The sequence below is a fragment of the Xyrauchen texanus genome, chromosome 22 (assembly GCF_025860055.1).
Source record: "Xyrauchen texanus isolate HMW12.3.18 chromosome 22, RBS_HiC_50CHRs, whole genome shotgun sequence".
Classification (NCBI taxonomy): Eukaryota; Metazoa; Chordata; class Actinopteri; order Cypriniformes; family Catostomidae; genus Xyrauchen; species Xyrauchen texanus.
In genome coordinates this window covers 5,230,550-5,249,173 of record NC_068297.1, presented here as the reverse complement: position 1 = coordinate 5,249,173, position 18,624 = coordinate 5,230,550, and the positions used below count along the sequence as shown (strand labels likewise).

The window sequence follows — 18,624 nt, the reverse complement described above, 5'->3', positions numbered from 1 at the left end:
TTTTAAGCTTGAAAGTTTTAGACCCCATAGACTTGTATTGTATACACACAAACACCTCATGCATTCTTCAAAATATCTTCGATTGTGTTCCACAGAAGAAAGAAAGTCATGAGTTAATGATGAGAGAATTTTCGCTTTTGGGTGAACTATCACTTTTTTAATGGCAAAGACATTTGAGGGTAACTCTATCGCCCCCTTTGTTTACTACCACAATATGGCAAGAATGCATGTTAAGTTTCTACTGTAGGACAGCACACTTGCAATGCATTGCCCATTGGAATCTTAATTTACTTATTTGCGAAGTGTTTCTGGACAAAAAGAGTGATTGCTTGTGAACGTAAGTTGCTAACTAGTATAACACTCTTAATCTGAGAAGAGCGTTCACACTCTTGATATCTGTTTTATCTGTCCCGGTTGGAGGAGGAGAAGGAACCCATTGTTTTCCCCCCGGGACAGTCTGCATTGTGTGAGCGTTAATGTGTCAACACTGTACCCCTGCCCATGTGGTCGCGGTGCTGAACCTATAAAAGGGAATCCTCCAGACCAACAAAGGCCAGAGGATGGCTGCGTGTGTTTGCTCTCAGGATTGCCTGACCACCTCCATTTTGTCTTTTAGGATAACAGACAGTCTGAGTCACATGAAAGAGCTGGGATCAGATGAGAGAGAGAATGGGGTGGGCAAAAACGTCTGCATTGTGAACCTAGTTCTGATTACTGCTGGGCTATATATCGATTATTCACGTCATTGGCCATTCTTGACGATTTTGCTGGTGATATATAATTAAGCAACAAAGTGAACATTGCAGTGATTATTTTGCACTTTTTATTTTATTTTGATTATATAGCCTCTTTCTATGCATTAAGACAGAAATGTTTTAATAGCATTTCTTATTTAAACTTTAGTTGCGTTACAGTTTTTTTTCTCACCGCAGAAAAAATATATATATACACACACTCACCTAAAGGATTATTAGGAACACCTGTTCAATTTCTCATTAATGCAATTATCTGATCATCCAATCACATGGCAGTTGCTTCAATGCATTTAGGGGTGTGGTCCTGGTCAAGACAATCTCCTGAACTCCAAACTGAATGTCAGAATGGGAAAGAAAGGTGATTTAAGCAATTTTGAGCATGGCATGGTTGTTGGTGCCAGACGGGCCGGTCTGAGTATTTCACAATCTGCTCAGTTACTGGGATTTTCACGCACAACCATTTCTAGGGTATACAAAGAATGGTGTGAAAAGGAAAAACATCCAGTATGCGGCAATCCTGTGGGCGAAAATGCCTTGTTGATGCTAGACGTCAGAGGAGAATGGGCCGACTGATTCAAGCTGATAGAAGAGCAACTTTGCCTGAAATAACCACTCGTTACAACCGAGGTATGCAGCAAAGCATTTGTGAAGCCACAACACGCACAACCTTGAGGCGGATGGGCTAAAACAGCAGAAGACCCCACCGGGTACCACTCATCTCCACTACAAATAGGAAAAAGAGGCTACAATTTGCAAGAGCTCACCAAAATTGGACAGTTGAAGACTGGAAAAATGTTGCCTGGTCTGATGAGTCTCGATTTCTGTTGAGACATTCAGATGGTAGAGTCAGAATTTGGCGTAAACAGAATGAGAACATGGATCCATCGTGCCTTGTTACCACTGTGCAGGCTGGTGGTGGTGGTGTAATGGTGTGGGGGATGTTTTCTTGGCACACTTTAGGCCCCTTAGTGCCAATTGGGCATCGTTTAAATGCCCGGCCTACCTGAGCATTGTTTCTGACCATGTCCATCCCTTTATGGCCACCATGTACCCATCCTCTGATGGCTACTTCCAGCAGGATAATGCACCATGTCACAATGCTCTAATTATTTCAAATTGGTTTCTTGAACATGACAATGAGTTCACTGTACTAAAATGGCCCCCACAGTCACCAGATCTCAACCCAATAGAGCATCTTTGGGATGTGGTGGAACGGGAGCTTCATGCCCTGGATGTGCATCCCACAAATCTCCATCAACTGCAAGATGCTATCCTATCAATATGGGCCAACATTTCTAAAGAATGCTTTCAGCACCTTGTTGAATCAATGCCACATAGAATTATGGCAGTTCTGAAGGCGAAAGGGGGTCAAACACAGTATTAGTATGGTGTTCTTAATAATCCTTTAGGTGAGTGTATATATACTAATACATTTTTAGCAATATTGCCCAGCCCTCGTTATGATTAGAACCGTCTCCTAATAGCTCAGCAAGCTCCCTGCTGATAAAGAGCAACATTTGGGCAATTTTGAGCTCTCAGGGAGAGTTATTTTAATGGGTTTTCATTGGCTGACCAGTGAAGGAGAATTTAGACTATGAGTTAAAGTGTTTTGTTTGAGTATCGGCCAGCATCAGAGGGAGGCAGGGCTGGATAGATGTGAATTAACACCGTATGTCCCCATACGGCCAAACTCCCCAGTGATTATCACACACACACTAACAGCTCGACCTGTCAATACCCTCAGCTCAATAATCATTAGCATACACAACTTAGATAAGTACATGAACTCTCTTTTCCAAAATGTCTTCATTTTTAGGGTTAGGGATTTTTAGAGACTTTAATCTTGTGTATAAAACCTGCACTATTTGTGCTATGGTCATAAATGATTCCTTAAATTATGCTGCATTCTGAGGAGAATTTGTTTTCTATTGATCGTCTGGCGGACTATATTAAAGGTGAAAATCTGATACATTTACATTAAAAGAGAGACCTGAGCTATATCTTTGGACCAGAATATAATAACAGACTTTTTGGTTGGCTTTTTTGACTTTGGTTAGTAGGTTACCACCTAGTAACCTTCAAGTACACCCTAGAAACCACCCAAAGCAATGTAGGAATCACCCAGAACACCATAGCAACCACATAGCAACATGCTATAAACCACTCAGAACACCTCAGCAACTGGATAGAAACCCCTTCGGATCATAGCTGTGAGTTTTACATAGACAAGCACCACTAGCTTTTACTTCTTCACAGAAATCTACTGTAGATGTGTTTATTATTAACTTACGAGGATATGAGGTGTAATGAGGTTGTAAGTTCATAAAATTGTCTCTGATCTTTAGAGATATTTCTAATCTATCATTTCTCAGTGAACTGATTATCTGTGCATTTATTTCCATTCTTTTTGTGTTTCCCCTCTTCGAAACCCCTGCAGATTGGGCTGAAATAAAATATTCTAAGAAACCCTTGGATGTTGATCACATCAGTGGTTACACCATATTGCACAATGAAAACTTCTAATGTATGTAATATTTTTTTCGCCTTTGGCATTACAAGCTTTATCCCTAAAACAAAACAAACTGCAGCCACTGCATTAGCTGTCCTTGTCGTTCTGTGCAGCAAAATACATTTTGTAGATTGCATGAAACCCCTCCCAGCACGCAACAGTTCTTTATCCAAATGCACAGCTGCATATCTGCTAGAGCTCAGCGCAAGGCATGGGCTGTGTCCGAAGAAAACAATGCTGCCTTCGCAGGCTGTAAAAAGTAATCAAGACTGGTTCAAATTCAATATTTGCAACACATCCCATCAACTAAGATGCCTTTACCTCATCAGTTTTTTAAGGCAGAGAAAGGCTGGTTTAAGAGGGGTTTGGGCACTTTTTTAGATGGTCACTGAGCTGGTTTAAGAGGGGTTTGGGCACTTTTTTAGATGGTCACTGAGCTGGTTTAAGAGGGGTTTGGGCACTTTTTTAGATGGTCACTGAGCTGGTTTAAGAGGGGTTTGGGCACTTTTTAGATGGTCACTGAGCTGGTTTAAGAGGGGTTTGGGCACTTTTTTAGATGGTCACTGAGCTGGTTTAAGAGGGGTTTGGGCACTTTTTTAGATGGTCACTGAGCTGGTTTAAGAGGGGTTTGGGCACTTTTTAGATGGTCAGTGAGCTGGTTTAAGAGGGGTTTGGGCACTTTTAAGATGGTCACTGAGCTGGTTTAAGAGGGGTTTGGGCACTTTTTTAGATGGTCACTGAGCTGGTTTAAGAGGGGTTTGGGCACTTTTTTAGATGGTCACTGAGCTGGTTTAAGAGGGGTTTGGGCACTTTTTTAGATGGTCACTGAGCTGGTTTAAGAGGGGTTTGGGCACTTTTTTAGATGGTCAGTGAGCTGGTTTAAGAGGGGTTTGGGCACTTTTTAAGATGGTCACTGAGCTGGTTTAAGAGGGGTTTGGGCACTTTTTTAGATGGTCAGTGAGCTAGTTTAAGAGGGGTTTGGGCACTTTTTAAGATGGTCACTGAGCTGGTTTAAGAGGGGTTTGGGCACTTTTTTAGATGGTCAGTGAGCTAGTTTAAGAGGGGTTTGGGCACTTTTTAAGATGGTCACTGAGCTGGTTTAAGAGGGGTTTGGGCACTTTTTAAGATGGTCACTGAGCTGGTTTAAGAGGGGTTTGGGCACTTTTTTAGATGGTCAGTGAGCTGGTTTAAGAGGGGTTTGGGCACTTTTTAGCTAGTCAGGCTGGTCAGTGAGCTGGTTTTAGAGAAGTTTGGGGAAATTTTTAGATGGTCAGTGTTCTCATTTTAGAGGGGTTTTGGGCAATTTTTGTGCTGGTCTGACTGGTCAGTGAGCTGGTTTTAGAGGGGTTTTGGGCAATTTTTTTTCTGGTCTGACTGGTCAGTGGGGTGGTTTTAGAGAGGTTTTGTGCACTTTTTAGCTGGTTAGTGGAGTGGGATGTTTTAGAGAGGTTTTAGGCACTTTTTGGCTGGTCAGTGTGCTGGTTTTAGAGTGGTTTTGGGCACTTTGTTGTTGGTCAGTGAGCTGGTTTAAGAGGGGTTTTGGGCACTTTGTTGTTGGTCAGTGAGCTGGTTTTAGAGGGGTTTTGGCCACTTTTTAGCTAGTCAGGCTGGTCAGTGAGCTGGTTTTAGAGAGGTTTTGGACATTTTTTAGTTGGTCTGGCTGGTCAGTGGTCTGGTATAGAGGGGCTTTGGGCACTTATTGGCTGGTCAGTGAGCTGGTTTTAGAGGGGTTTTGGGCACTTTTTAGTTTGTCAGTGAGCTGGTTTTAGAGGGGTTTTGGCACTTTTTAGCTAGTCAGGCTGGTCAGTGAGCTGGTTTTAGAGTGGTTTTGGACACTTTTTAGTTGGTCAGTCAGCTGGTTTTAGAGAGGTTTTGGGCACTTTGTTGTTTGTCAGTGAGCTGGTTTTAGTGAGGTTTTGGGCACTTTGTTGTTTGTCAGTGAGCTGGTTTTAGTGAGGTTTTGGGCACTTTGTTGTTTGTCAGTGAGCTGGTTTTAGAGGGGTTTTGGCACTTTTTAGCTAGTCAGGCTGGTCAGTGAGCTGGTTTTAGAGTGGTTTTGGGCACTTTGTTGTTTGTCAGTGAGCTGGTTTTAGTGAGCTGGTTTTAGTGAGGTTTTGGGCACTTTGTTGTTGGTCAGTGAGCTGGTTTTAGAGAGGTTTTGGGCACTTTGTTGTTGGTCAGTCAGCTGGTTTTAGTGAGGTTTTGGGCACTTTGTTGTTTGTCAGTGAGCTGGTTTTAGTGAGGTTTTGGGCACTTTGTTGTTTGTCAGTGAGCTGGTTTTAGTGAGGTTTTGGGCACTTTGTTGTTGGTCAGTGAGCTGGTTTTAGAGAAGTTTTGGGCACTTTTTAGTTTGTCGGTGAGCTGGCTTTAGATGTGTTTTGGCCACTTTTTAGCTAGTCAGGCTGGTCAGTGAGCTGGTTTTAGAGGGGTTTTGGGCACTTTTTATTTTGTCAGTGAGCTGGTTTTAAAGAGGTTTTGGGCACTTTTTAGTTGGTCAGTGAGCTGGTTTTAGAGGGGTTTTGGGCACTTTTTAGTTGGTCAGTGAGCTGGTTTTAGAGGGGTGAGCAGGCTTAGATAAGATAAGCCATAGTGTGGCAATGCCTTCCTGCTCTTGTTTGTTACTGTCATTGGACCTTTATACCTAATATGTTTGCATTTAATTAAACAAAACACACTTTCTTGACCATCAATATAGCATCAGAATTGATTAGTTCCAGCCTGGAACTAATTAGCTACAACCAGCTAAGACCAGCCAACCAGCTCAGGCTGGTTTTAGCTGTGGCTTATTTTCAGCATGGAGAGCAGTTTAAAGCAGTGTGCTAGATTATAAAATTACAAAATATATTTCTTTGTACTATGAAATAATCATTAGACATGAAGTTATGATGCCTTGGAAGGTGGTAATACACAAATTGCTGCCTGTGAAGTCGTCAACTGATTTGGCAGTAAAGCAGCAAGGCTTAGTTTCCTTAGTGCCTGGCATCCTTAGTTTTCATGAACCACTGATCAAAACTTTAGGCTAGCCTTAGTGTTTTTGTGCACCATTGGGTGTGTTCTCATATTTCTGTGTAGTAGTAAAAGAAATAGAAGTATAGAAACATGGCCTTTATCAGTGGCGGTCAGCATGATTGAATAGTTGACAGTGGGTGGTAGTCAGTAGTTTGTTAATATCGACCACAGGTTGCTATAGACACCTGTGTTTAGAATGTCTGTCTTTCTTTTGTACTGTATGTACTGTTTTTGCTGTAGATAAGTGCTCTCTATTAAAAGGTTATTTTACATTTGCCATCAGATAGTATTTTGTGGATGTGTTAATGTGTAACTGGCCTGGAGAGTTAGAGGGCAGGTTCGTTGGGATCCCACCCCTGTGATCAGGTATCTTATGCATCTAGTTAATGTTTAACTCCTCAGAGCCTCTGTCTGGTGGCCTTTATGGAAACTAGAGCAACACGCACACTAAAGTGAGGCCAGAGTAAATGAAACCAGTGTATGTTAGGTTTGCTGTTGGTTGAATACATTGAATGATTTAAGGTTTAAACAGGAGATTGCTTTTATTAGTCACTGTTAGTAATAATAACTAATACATACACTACAAATCACGATAGCTAATAATTTTGTTACTATTGCTCATAATAAGTGTTAGGTATTTGAACAAACCTCTAGCTCTTAGTTTTAAACTTTGATGTGTAATGCATTTTGCACTGTTTGTGCTAAACATATTTAAAATCATGTGGATTGTTGAGGAAATATTTGCTTTTACATTTCTAAATAATCAGAATGATGAGTTTTACCTTGTGGACAATTCAATTAGCAAAGAAATATAATAGAGTTAAACAGAAGATGGGACAAAATATTATAAAGACTGACATTAGTAAACAACCACCCAGAATGCTTTACATTTTGGATGTGTTCATTGTTTATTCAGGTTTATATAACAAGCCCGAAACACACCGGTGACTCTTATTTTGTAATTATGGAGGCTTGGCTCACTTACAATACTTTATATTTAAGCTTAAACTTTAGAATCCTCCAGCGTCGGCCACAGAGGTATAATAAAAAAAATATAAACATCTGCAGCATCGGCATCGATTTTGGCAGATAACCGATAATTTTAAAAAGCAACTCGGCACCAATTAATTGGTAAAACCAATATATCAGTCTATCTCTAAATTCTATTAATCAGAATGAATAATTGTCATTACACTATCATGGGAACAATTAACAACTTTATTAGAAGTGTGTAGTCTATAATCGTGCAGCCAAAACCTTGAATGTTAGTGAGTGCATACCAAATGCATAAATGTAATTTCAGTAAAATACAAATAGAAGTTTCTAATTTTGTATTAGATGGGTTTGATTGGGTTTCCATCATGCTGGCTTCTCCTTTCCTCTGATTTTGTGCCATATATCCTTCTCAAATGACTTCTCATAAAGCGCTCGGAGAGGGGACCAGGATAGAAGAACGGTTGTGTGTGGGGGGTGGAGGGTGAGCAGACTAAGATAAGATAATCCATAGTGTGGCAATGCCTTCCTACCCTTGTTTGTCACTGTCATTGGACCTTTATACCTAATATGTTTGCATTTAATTAAACAAAACACACAATTTTAGATCACTTTCTCAATCATCAATATCATATCAGAATTGATTACCTCCTGCTTTAAAAAAAAGACAAAAATAAAGGAGAAACCTGACATGGAAGCCGCCCTGGAGCTAATTTGCAGGATTGAATGAGTAATATGACTGTTGGGCAAAAACATGCACACAAACACGCATGTTGACTAATGGCAGTGCCAATCAATCAAGATTTCTCCATCACTACAGACACATGCCCCACGGTGCATGCGAGTCAAAGAGAACTTTGTATTGTTTATTAATCGTGGCATTGTACCTGGTATATTGTTTCCTGAGCTAATATGAATGCCCGCTTAATACCGCTGTGGTTTAGTGTGTCTGTGGTCGCAGGTGAACACGGTCTACCTGTCTTTTATCTTGTTTCTGCTTGAATGAAAAGGGAGCAGGTGTCATCATTATTCTGACCTGCTGTTGTCATCCCTGTGCTGTTGCTGGCGTATTAAAAGCATATTATTCCTGCACAATTGGTTAACGGCTATCACACGCTTCCCCCAACGCAAGTTGTTCATACTAAGGTTTAGGAGTTTTGTAAAAAAAAACAAAAAAAAACCTAAATCTTAAAGTTCAGCACAAACTTGCACCATTATGTGATGCAATCAGCGGTTAGACTTTAGTTTTTTCCACAAGAGATGATAAAACAGGTGGGAAAAGGTCAGACCTGAGCCATATCTAGGGACCAGAATATCATAGAGACATCATTGAATTGTGTCTGCGATTTATGCACTGCCATGCACACATTTTCTGAAAGTTCTCAGAAATGATTTATTCTCAACAAACCAGCTATTTTCTCAAATACTGCAAATTGATTTGTTTTGATCTCGGCTCAGAGTGACAATCAGTAGTGTGTAAATTCATTAAACATTTACTGGATCAAAAGAGCTTTTGGCGGTACATGTAGAGTTCAACAAGTTTCCATGATCTTGGTGTGCTTTTCTTGGCACAGTCTACACTCATGTCAGTTAGATATGTAGATATGCGTCTCTCATCCCTCCTTCCTTTTTTATCTTGACCCTCATTATCTCTCACCTCGTTGAAAAACATCTGTCTGAAATACACCTAGAGTTTGATGCGGCGCCGTTAGAGCGCTAATGTATTCCACTGACATTCCGGGGAATTATTAGCCCAGATATTGCTTCTTGTACTTGTATTTTGTTTGATTATTAAATGTGTCTGTTGATACAGAGTTATGATTCCCCACCTCTAGGTAAACTGCAAGCATGCTCTCGCTAAGTCTGGGTCAAGTTTCATGTTTGTGTAATAAATTTCACCATTGGAATTTCAACTCCTGATTTATGAAGCGTGAGACAATACAATCCTGATGCTCAACTGTCAGTCAGCCGTTATATCTGGCTCTTGTAGTAACAGTTAAGCAAACAGTTAGTTTTTTCAAAATACAAATATGATAATAACAAATAGGATGACAATATGATAAAACCAATATGATAACGAAATACTAAAGAACTAGCTTGCTAGGTTTGCGGGATATGTCGGATTTTATTATTGACGGATGCTCAAATTCTGCAGATCTCTACATACAGCGCTTTCGGTGCTGGGCTAGTTGTAGTTTATAGAGTGCAACAGTCTTGTTCCGAAAGTAAAAATTATATAAATGTTTTCCATAGGGACATTAATTCTTCTAAATCTTTAAAGACAGACCTACCATGAGCTCAGAGGTTTGTTATCAATAGTACATGCTTTTGTTAAAGCCATCAGTCCACATTAATTATACTTCTTTTTATATTGCATTCAGTAGCAGAATTTGTGGTGAATATCTACACTATCCGTGTGCCAAAAGAGCTCTACAATGATCACCCATTTCCATGACACACTGTAAATTATGCAATTGAGTCAGTGTATACTCTCAAACTACTTATATATTTGTATATATCTGGATATTTTGCAATAAACTTACAAATTTTCCATTTTAAACCAATGGTTTTCAATTTTTCCATTGTTTTCAGTTTGATTATTTCACAGTGCTTCATGGTATTTCCCATTAAGTCTGGTACCTTCGTCTTTTTGTCCAATTTTCAAATGCTTTGTTGCTTAAAATCAAAGTTTTTAATGTTGTGATTCACCTCTGAGCTGTTTGGTTTGGTTCATTGTTTAAAACTCTTTTATGAATTACTTTATGAAATCCCTATGGAAAAAATACTTCTGGAACCTAGATAGCTGAAAAAGTGGATGGACAATGTTTTTCTCTAATACTAGATAACAATTGCTCTAATGAATCAAAGTATTTTTTGTATTTTCAGCGTGATGCATATTCAGGCTGATGAAACCAGTCAGGACAGTCCGGACTCCTCAAACCAGAACCGGACCCAGATTCAGCCCCTGCTGTTCCGTCTGCAGCAGCTGACATCAGAACATCAAAGCGCTCAGACCCAACTCTGCCAGGCCCAGGAGAGAGAGAGGGAAGCCAATGAAAAAGTTCAGAGGTAAGTATAACCAAGTGCATTGGTAGTGAAAGAATGTTCATGCTGCTCTTTTCCATATAATGAAAGTGAATGTCCCCTTAGTCCCCACTCATTTTCATAATTTGTAAAACAACATGAGTGTGAGTAAATGATGACAGAATTTTTGGCTGAACTATTCCTTTATACAGTATATGAATGCAGAAATATTTGGCAATATTTCTTCTCTTCTAATAACTCATTCCTAAATCATAAACCTAACTTCCCTGAACATCGTTTACTGCCCTGTTCTCTACATTTATGATGGTTGGCTAGGAGGTATTCTCTCTTTCTCTCGCTTTACTCACTTGGGGGTTCCCAGCGGAAAAGCAAACACAGGCCGGGCTGCTGAACTATTTACAAGATGAATTAACCAAAGGGGGTGGAGCTGAGGGGGTGCGCAAAACACAGAGAGAACCCCCAACCACCCCATCACAATGACACAACAGAACTTTAGTGCACTGTTTACACATGCCACTCTGAAGGGTTGCCATTATCACACAAGATCACACAGACTCTGCTGGTGAATGTGGAACTTCAATTTAATTTAATTTTTCATTGAACTAAAACAATATCTGATATTAGGTGGTGAGTTGGGTCTGAGAATTTAACTCGGCTGTGTAAAAAACAAATAATTGTTGTGAAATATGACCCAAATGTTCTTGATAGGTTTAATGGGATTCACCTCTTTAGATGTCAGCTGCTGCATAGTTAACTGAACTGACTTAAGTGACAAGCAGTATGTTGTAAAAACATAATCACAGCACATACATTAATAACTGTTAAAGCAACATTCCATGGTCAAAACAAGTTAAGCTCAACAGCATTTGTCATAATGTTGATTAACACAAAAAAGAAATTCATCTCGCCCTTTCTTTTCTTAAAAGAAAAGAAGCAAAAATAAAGGTTACAGTGAGGCACTAACAAAGGAAGTGAATGGGGAAAATGTTTTGGAGGGTTTAAAGGCAGAAATGTGAAGCGTATCATTTTATAAAACCACTTACATTCATTATTCTGTTAAAACTTGTGTAGTATTTGAGTATTGAGTTGTTTCAAATCATCGTTTTACTGTCGTATTAGAGTTTATACCGTTACATTGTTGTAAAATTGGATATAATATTACTTTGAAAAGTTTAGTATGCAGTTTTATCACATTAAAATAATGTTAACACACTGTTTACATCTTGTGGCTTTACTTTTGAAACAGTGTGTATTTTAACTGGGGATGTGCATGAGTAACTGAGTACTCATTTTGCACTAGCTACTCGAGTATTAACAACACTACACAAATATCGCAAATTCATTTTCATGTTCGCATTTGCCTGTCGTGAGCAGCACTGAATTACACTGTTTTCCTTCTGAATCTCTCACCAAATGTCGCAGTTACGATTGAATCCACTGAGGTGCTGTGGATGTGTGTCGTTGAGGTGTTGAGTGAGAGAAGATGATATAATGGCATCTGTGCTTTTGAAAGCAAAGTGCGGTGATACTTGTAATGTTAATATACTTATTGAATTCTGCTCTTATTTGCATTCGGTTCTTGTTGGAGTCATACATTTTAATTTACAAGTAATCAAGTACTAATTTTTTGTGTGTTAGAGTCATCGACTACAAAATTACTTGAAAATGCCCATTCCTAATATTAACATTTACGGATTAGCCCCATTCACTTCCATTGTAAGTGACAAATGTATTTTTTGTGGTAATCAACATTATGCCACAAATGCTGTCAATTTAGCTTAACTTGTATTGAACCTGGAATATTTCTTTAATTGGTGTCAAAACCAAATGTCAAAGTTTAGCAAGACTAAAAGGAACTGAATCTTCATGTGGCAGCCAAAGTGCATGGCAGTGTGTGTGTGTGTGTGTGTGTGTGTGTGTGTGTGTGTGTGTGTGTGTGTGTGTGTGTGTGTGTGTGTGTGTGTGTGTGTGTGAGCGTGTATTTATCACTTTGTGGGGACCAAATGTCCCCATAAGGATAGTAAAACCGGAAATTTTTGACCTTGTGGGGACATTTTGTCGGTCCCCATGAGGGAAAACAGCTTATAAATCATACTAAATTATGTTTTTTGAAAATGTAAAAATGCAGAATGTTTTCTGAGAGGGTTAGGTTTAGGGGTAGGGTTAGGATTAGGGGATAGAATATAAAGTTTGTACAGTATAAAAACCATTATGTCTATGGAAAGTCTCCATAAAACATGGAAACACAACGTGTGTGTGTGTGTGTGTGTGTGTGTGTGTGTGTGTGTGTGTGTGTGTGTGTGTGTGTGTGTGTGTGTGTGTGTGTGTGTGTGTGTGTGTGTGTGTGTGTGTGTGTGTGTGTGTGTGTGTGTGTGTGTGTGTCCGTGAGAGACAGTGGCTTGTTTGTGTACATTATCGCTCTGATTCAGAGGTCTGACCCAGCGACGTCCACAGTGCAAGTTTCAGCCATGTGAGTCACTGCTGTGTACAGCATTAAGTCGAACTATGATGGGCAATGTCCATTCCACCCTCTGTGCTCTGCTACTGGAAGTGTGTCTGTGTAGTATTACTGGAAGTTAACTGTTTTCTGCTTACTGAGAATCAGCACGTTATTTATTGCTCTACACTTTGTATTAGTGCCAACTCTTGTCTTAAAGGAATAGTTCACCCAGCAATGCAAATTCTGTCAGCATTTACTCATTTTCATTCACACTTCTGCATATTCAACCTACCGCGTCACGATCGGTTACAAGGCACACAACAAACAGTGATGTTTGGCATCACTGATGTCAAACATGGTCCAAGGTGTCTTCACTTATATGGTGCTTTTGTGTTCTTTTTGGAGCTTGACAACCGGGCTAATGTTAACTACGACGAAGGAATGAATCATTGCGTTTATTAACGCATATGGGGAGTGCCTTCCACACAACCTAGTTGAAACCTCTCTACAATAACGGCAATATTCTAATATTGGCTATGGTGTTTTTGCCCCGTCCGTTTTGGTGCAAAGCTGTCTTCTATAAAAGCAGGTGCACAAACACCATTTCCTCCGAATTTCTGACTGAGAACAAGGAGTGCATCGCTCGTACCTCAAGAACTCTGAGTCTTGTAGTGCGGCTAGCGTTCGCAATGTCTCATTCCCTTCATCTCAGGGAACCAAGGTTACGTATGTAACTGGAATATTCCCTCACGACTCAGTACACTTGACATTGCATTTATTAACGCATTTTGAGCAATACTGTGAACAACAATATTCCTTTCTCGACAAACAGTAGTGGGGAGATGGGGAACAGTGTTTTGTGTCTCCAATCAAGCCTTTTTTGGAGCAGACCCGGAGGGAACTGCAGGCTCTGCTTTCTGTTTCAAAGGGTTGTGCCCGTCAGGAAAGCTTTTGCTGCACGTGCTCATACACATGTGCCGATGAGGTGCCAGGTATGGGGCTTTTATTCGGGCGCTGGCTTGAAACGGGGCTTTGGTGAACCGGCTGTGATGTACTCTGTTTTGGTATAAAGTGTCTCATAGCCTTTGACTGCTTCCAAGTCGTAACGTAATGCTCAACAAACTTATTCACAGAGCCGCCAAAGAGGCCGGCTGGAGACACTGGAGCATCCAACAGAGTGGCTTTTCCCTTATCACACATTTCTGTGAGGGTCAGCCATATATGTCAATCCAGAACTGCCAGGTTGTGCATGGACTTACCAATGGCCTGCACAGTGACTTCCGTGGCATATAGTGTTAAGTCTGTAGTTGTGCAGAGATCTTTGATTGTCTCTGAATTGAAGCCGTGCTCGTCTATTTGCTTGAGGAGCTTTGCTTGAAGTACCTGGAGCACCGCCATTGTGTGGAGTGCTGATACAGCTTGTCCTGCCACTGAGTAAGCTTTTCCCACCAGTGCGGATGTTTGTAGTCACAGTGTGGAAGGATGTATGGGCCGTGATTTCTACGGCCTGTTATTGACTGGGCAGGGGTGTGCCGCTACTGCCTCCTCCACATGGGGTAGTTGGGCATAACCGTTTTCTTCCCCGTGATCCACATTAGAGAGCATGGCGTCACTGTGCGAGTGTGCCGAGAAGGGCGTGCACCAGGACTTAGACAGTTCGTTATGATGTCATCTTCTGAAGTCATACTGCTCGACCTCATGGCCCCGCCGTGCCTCCTCGTGAATCCTTGTGTATCACAGAAGATGCGGTTGGGAGGGAATGTGAGGCTGAATTGTCCCTCACTCACCCCAGAAATGAGGGTGATTCGCGAGCGAAGCGTTTTGAGACTCATGCCCTCACAGTGAGGACCGTCTGTCTCCTTGAAAGCTGTCTCTACATGTGCACGGCCCAGACAGTAAACACAGGTCTCATGCTGATCTGACGGTGGGATGTGCCTCTCACACAAAAGAACACTTACGGAACGACATCTTTAAAAAGACGTGAACGCATGACTCTTTTAGATGGGGATATACTTGCATTCTGTGTCACACGATGTCAAGCTCAGCCTTTCAATGTATACTATTTTGAACACGAGCCCAAACAGACATGTTCGATGCATCCACACTACCACTGCTTTGAGATATGCGGCTTTCAGTTGGACCCAAGCGAAGTCATAGTTACCAGTAGGAAACTCGAAATAAGATGAGTAACCAAGTTGCTGAGATGTTGGAATGTTGGCATTGGAAGGGGCGGGTGGACATTAAAAGATGATGGAAATCAGTGATTTTGCTCAATTATTTCAAATCCAGTGCTTTATTTTAAAAATGTTTCGACATTTTGTCAACTAATGTAAAGCTAATGAATAACCATTCGTGGTTTGTTTTATGCTAATTCAATTAATAATTTTAAATACTGTGCATCAATATATCAAATAGGTTGTGTAAAAGACATGCATTTGAATTTTACATATGTTTATTGTAATGTAAAATAAGTAAATGCAATACAACAGAAGGTACAATGGAAAAAGATCTTTAACCTTTGTTTATTTATTATTTGTTTTAGTTTAGCTTCTTCCATATTTTCTTTCCGACTTGTATGTAGTTTTTTTTTTTAGATACATGTACTGTGCTAGTACTATGCTGATTTGGGTCACATTCACTGTGTGTGAGACTTACAAACATGTGGAAAACCAAAGAATACTTTGGCCTATTAGCTTTAAATTCAAATAAATTTCTGTTCTCTGGAGCTCAATGAGATTTTTACCTCCTCCTTTAGTTTTAGGGTAGAGGTGACATCTATTTTGACCCTTAGAGCAAAGGTACATGGACATGATTGGCTGCATTTATGTGTGTGCACAACTAGACTGATCACACCTGACAGCTAGCTGACATTCAAATGGATGCCCCTGCTTACCGGGATCCGAGCTGCTGTGGGAAGCCGCTCTGACGTAGGCCTCGTCACACGCCGGTGAGAAGAATGCAGGGGTGATGCGATCGTCCTCCAGGCTCGCATAGCAGAGCAAACTGGAGTGGAGGAAGCCCAGTGCAGGGCCAGAATGTGGCACCTGAGTGCCGTCCCTCCCTGCAGTCCCATTGACAGAGGAGCCGAGCTGAATGTCTAATGACCCGCTGAATCAAACTTGGCCATGAGAAGTGCACAAAGGTCCTTTTCATTTGCCTGACAGCCCACAAATGGGCTGCGGCTGTTGCGTCCCATCATGCCATAGTCTTGCAGACTCCCATGAAGGGCAGTTTCTGTCTGGCACAGCTAGAGCTGACCATCCACACCCTGTTTTTCTTTTACTGTTCTGATTCATCTGCACAGCTAAAAATAACTTCTAGTGTTGTCAGGGAAATCGTAAGATATTGTATGACTTTGCTCGTACAAAAAGGTACGACTTTTATTTGCATAAAGATCAACAAACAGAATTTCAAACAGATACAATACAGGCACAGACTCACCAAAACTGGACAGTTAAAGACTGGAAAAACATAACTTAATCTGATGAATCTCAATTTCTGCTGAGGTACACAGATGGTAGACAAACTGCAGCCTCAGTTTTCTGTTCTTGGCTGACAGAAGTGGAACCCAACATTGTCTTCTGCTGTTGTAGCCCATCCGCCTCAAGGTTCGACATGTTGTGCATTCTGAGATGCTATTCTGCTCTCTACAATTGTACAGAGGGGTTATCTTAGTTACCGGAGCCTTTCTGTCAGCTCAAACCATTCTGGCCATTCTCTCTCTTCAAGGCATTTATGTCCACAGAACTGTCACTCACTGGATGTTTTTTGTTTTTGGCACCATTCTCTATACACTCTAGGGACTGTTGTGCATGAAAATCCCAGGAGATCAGCAGTTACAGAAACACTCAAACCAGCCCGTCTGGCACCAACAATCATGCCACGGTTGAAATCACTGAGATTAAATTTGTTTCCCTATTCTGATGGTTGATGTGAATATTAACTGAAGCTCCTGACCTGTATCTGCATGCTTTTACACATTGCACTGCTGTCACACGATTGGCTGATTAGGTAATAGCATGAATAAGTAAGTGTACAGGTGTTCGTAATAAAGTGTTCAGTGAGTGCATGTTTCTATGTGTAAGTGCAAATGTCTTTTGGTAATTTTTTAATCCAGATGTTGTTGTTTATGCACGGTGCTAATATTTGCCAAAGAAAAACAGGTTCAAAGGTTGAAGGTTGAACTCAAATTCTCAATTTCAATGTTTCAAGTAATTCCCATCCCTAATGTGGTTGCTCATTTCATATTTATGTAGTACAAGTTACTGATGTATGTCAATAACCTATAAGGAATAAGCAATAAGGAAGTTTTGAGTTATGAAAGCTTCAGTATGTTTTCACAGTACTGTGAATCAAAGACCATATTATTCCTCACAATATGGTACCTTTAAGGGTTCTTGCCAGGCATTGTCATGGCATTATTCTAGATTGTGTACACAAAATGCAACAGAAAGTATCATATTTTTGCATTGAAACGGATATTTTTCCATGCCATATAAAAAACGTGCTGTTGTTCATAATTTATGCGTGGCCGCTGTTTACTGGGAGCTCGAATTGTTGGCTTTGCGACTCTGTGAATTCTTAATCAGGATTTATGCTTTTGCTGGCTCTTCCCTCACGTGTATGTTTGGGTTTACGGCCACTCTCTGCAAACAGTGTATACCAAATCCAACCCCAGCCCGCCGGCACACCTTGGAGATCCTGCCACGGAATCGCAGATCTGTTAATTGTGCAAACATGACAGGGAGGCTAATGAATATATTTAAAACGCTAAAAATTTGCACACATGGGAAAAAGGTGTTTCCGTGCCTGTTTATGATGGCGAGAGAGGTATTGTGGTGTCTGTCTGCATGTTTGTGTGTTTTGGGGAAGTGGATTGTGGTGCATGCGTGATATGAATGCTTTTTGCTCGTATGTATATATGTCTACGTGCATGGCCTGTTCATTTAGCTACACTGACCTTTTATAAATATTAGTCTGGTGTTTTGAACTGCCCCACCCCCCTCCCACCCACTGTTGTCCCTGTACCCCTTCTCACCCTCGTTTCAATCCAACGTGACGCATCTCAGTTGCAAAGGGACTCTGAGAGATGCATATGGTCCTGCGGCTGCTCTCCAATCTCCCTGTACGGGAAAACAGGTGGAGACTACAGAGGGAGCAAGGCTGGGGTCAGACCACTCCCATATGCTCACTTAATAAGACAGAGAAACCTCAGTGGACAATACCAGCACTGGCTATGCTAAGCACGTCTTATAGGCGTTGCTATGAAAACTCAGAAAGAGCCGGGCTGTTTTTTGCATTCGCTTAGTTGTTGTGAGGGCAGTAGAGTCAGTACTACAATTTTATCTTCAATACCTTACTGTTTTTATCAGAGAAAGTTTTGATATTGCATTGGAACAAACCTGAGCTATCTTTATATGTCTTTAAATTATGTTTATTTAATTACAACTTACAGTTGAGATTTTCAGTTTGATGACAACTAATGGGTAAATGTATGATAAGTGAATATGAATTTGTCGACTGTGCCCTAAAATATTTAATCATCTATATATTGCTCTTTTTGAGTGCTTGTGAAAAGTAAAACTTGCTCGCAAACTAGCGTGATAACATTACACGTGCCACTGAGGGTTGTATTGGAGGTATAGTCACTGAAGTATAATCACTTTCAGATAATCAATTGAAGAATTATTACTTACATCTATTAATTCTAAGCATTAATACAGCAGGCACAAATTGATATGTGCCCCGGCACTCTCTATAAAGGGATTTTTAACAATCAGGTCATCATAAATGTCTAGATAAAATTATGGAAAGCCATGGAAATGAAATAGTTAAAAAGTGTTGGAATACTAATCTGATTCAGTTATACTTCA

The 18,624-nt window shown here is 40.6% G+C and overlaps 1 protein-coding gene across 2 annotated transcripts in view; it reads left to right on the top strand.

Annotated features, from left to right (window-relative positions):
* LOC127662651 (mirror-image polydactyly gene 1 protein-like) overlaps positions 1–18,624 on the top strand; it is a 113,341-nt gene that overhangs the window by 91,995 nt on the left and 2,722 nt on the right. For both annotated transcript variants that reach the window (XM_052153935.1, XM_052153936.1), the window contains one exon: positions 10,153–10,335. In XM_052153935.1, coding sequence (XP_052009895.1) covers positions 10,153–10,335 — 183 coding nt within the window. The remainder of the gene's footprint in view (positions 1–10,152; positions 10,336–18,624) is intronic.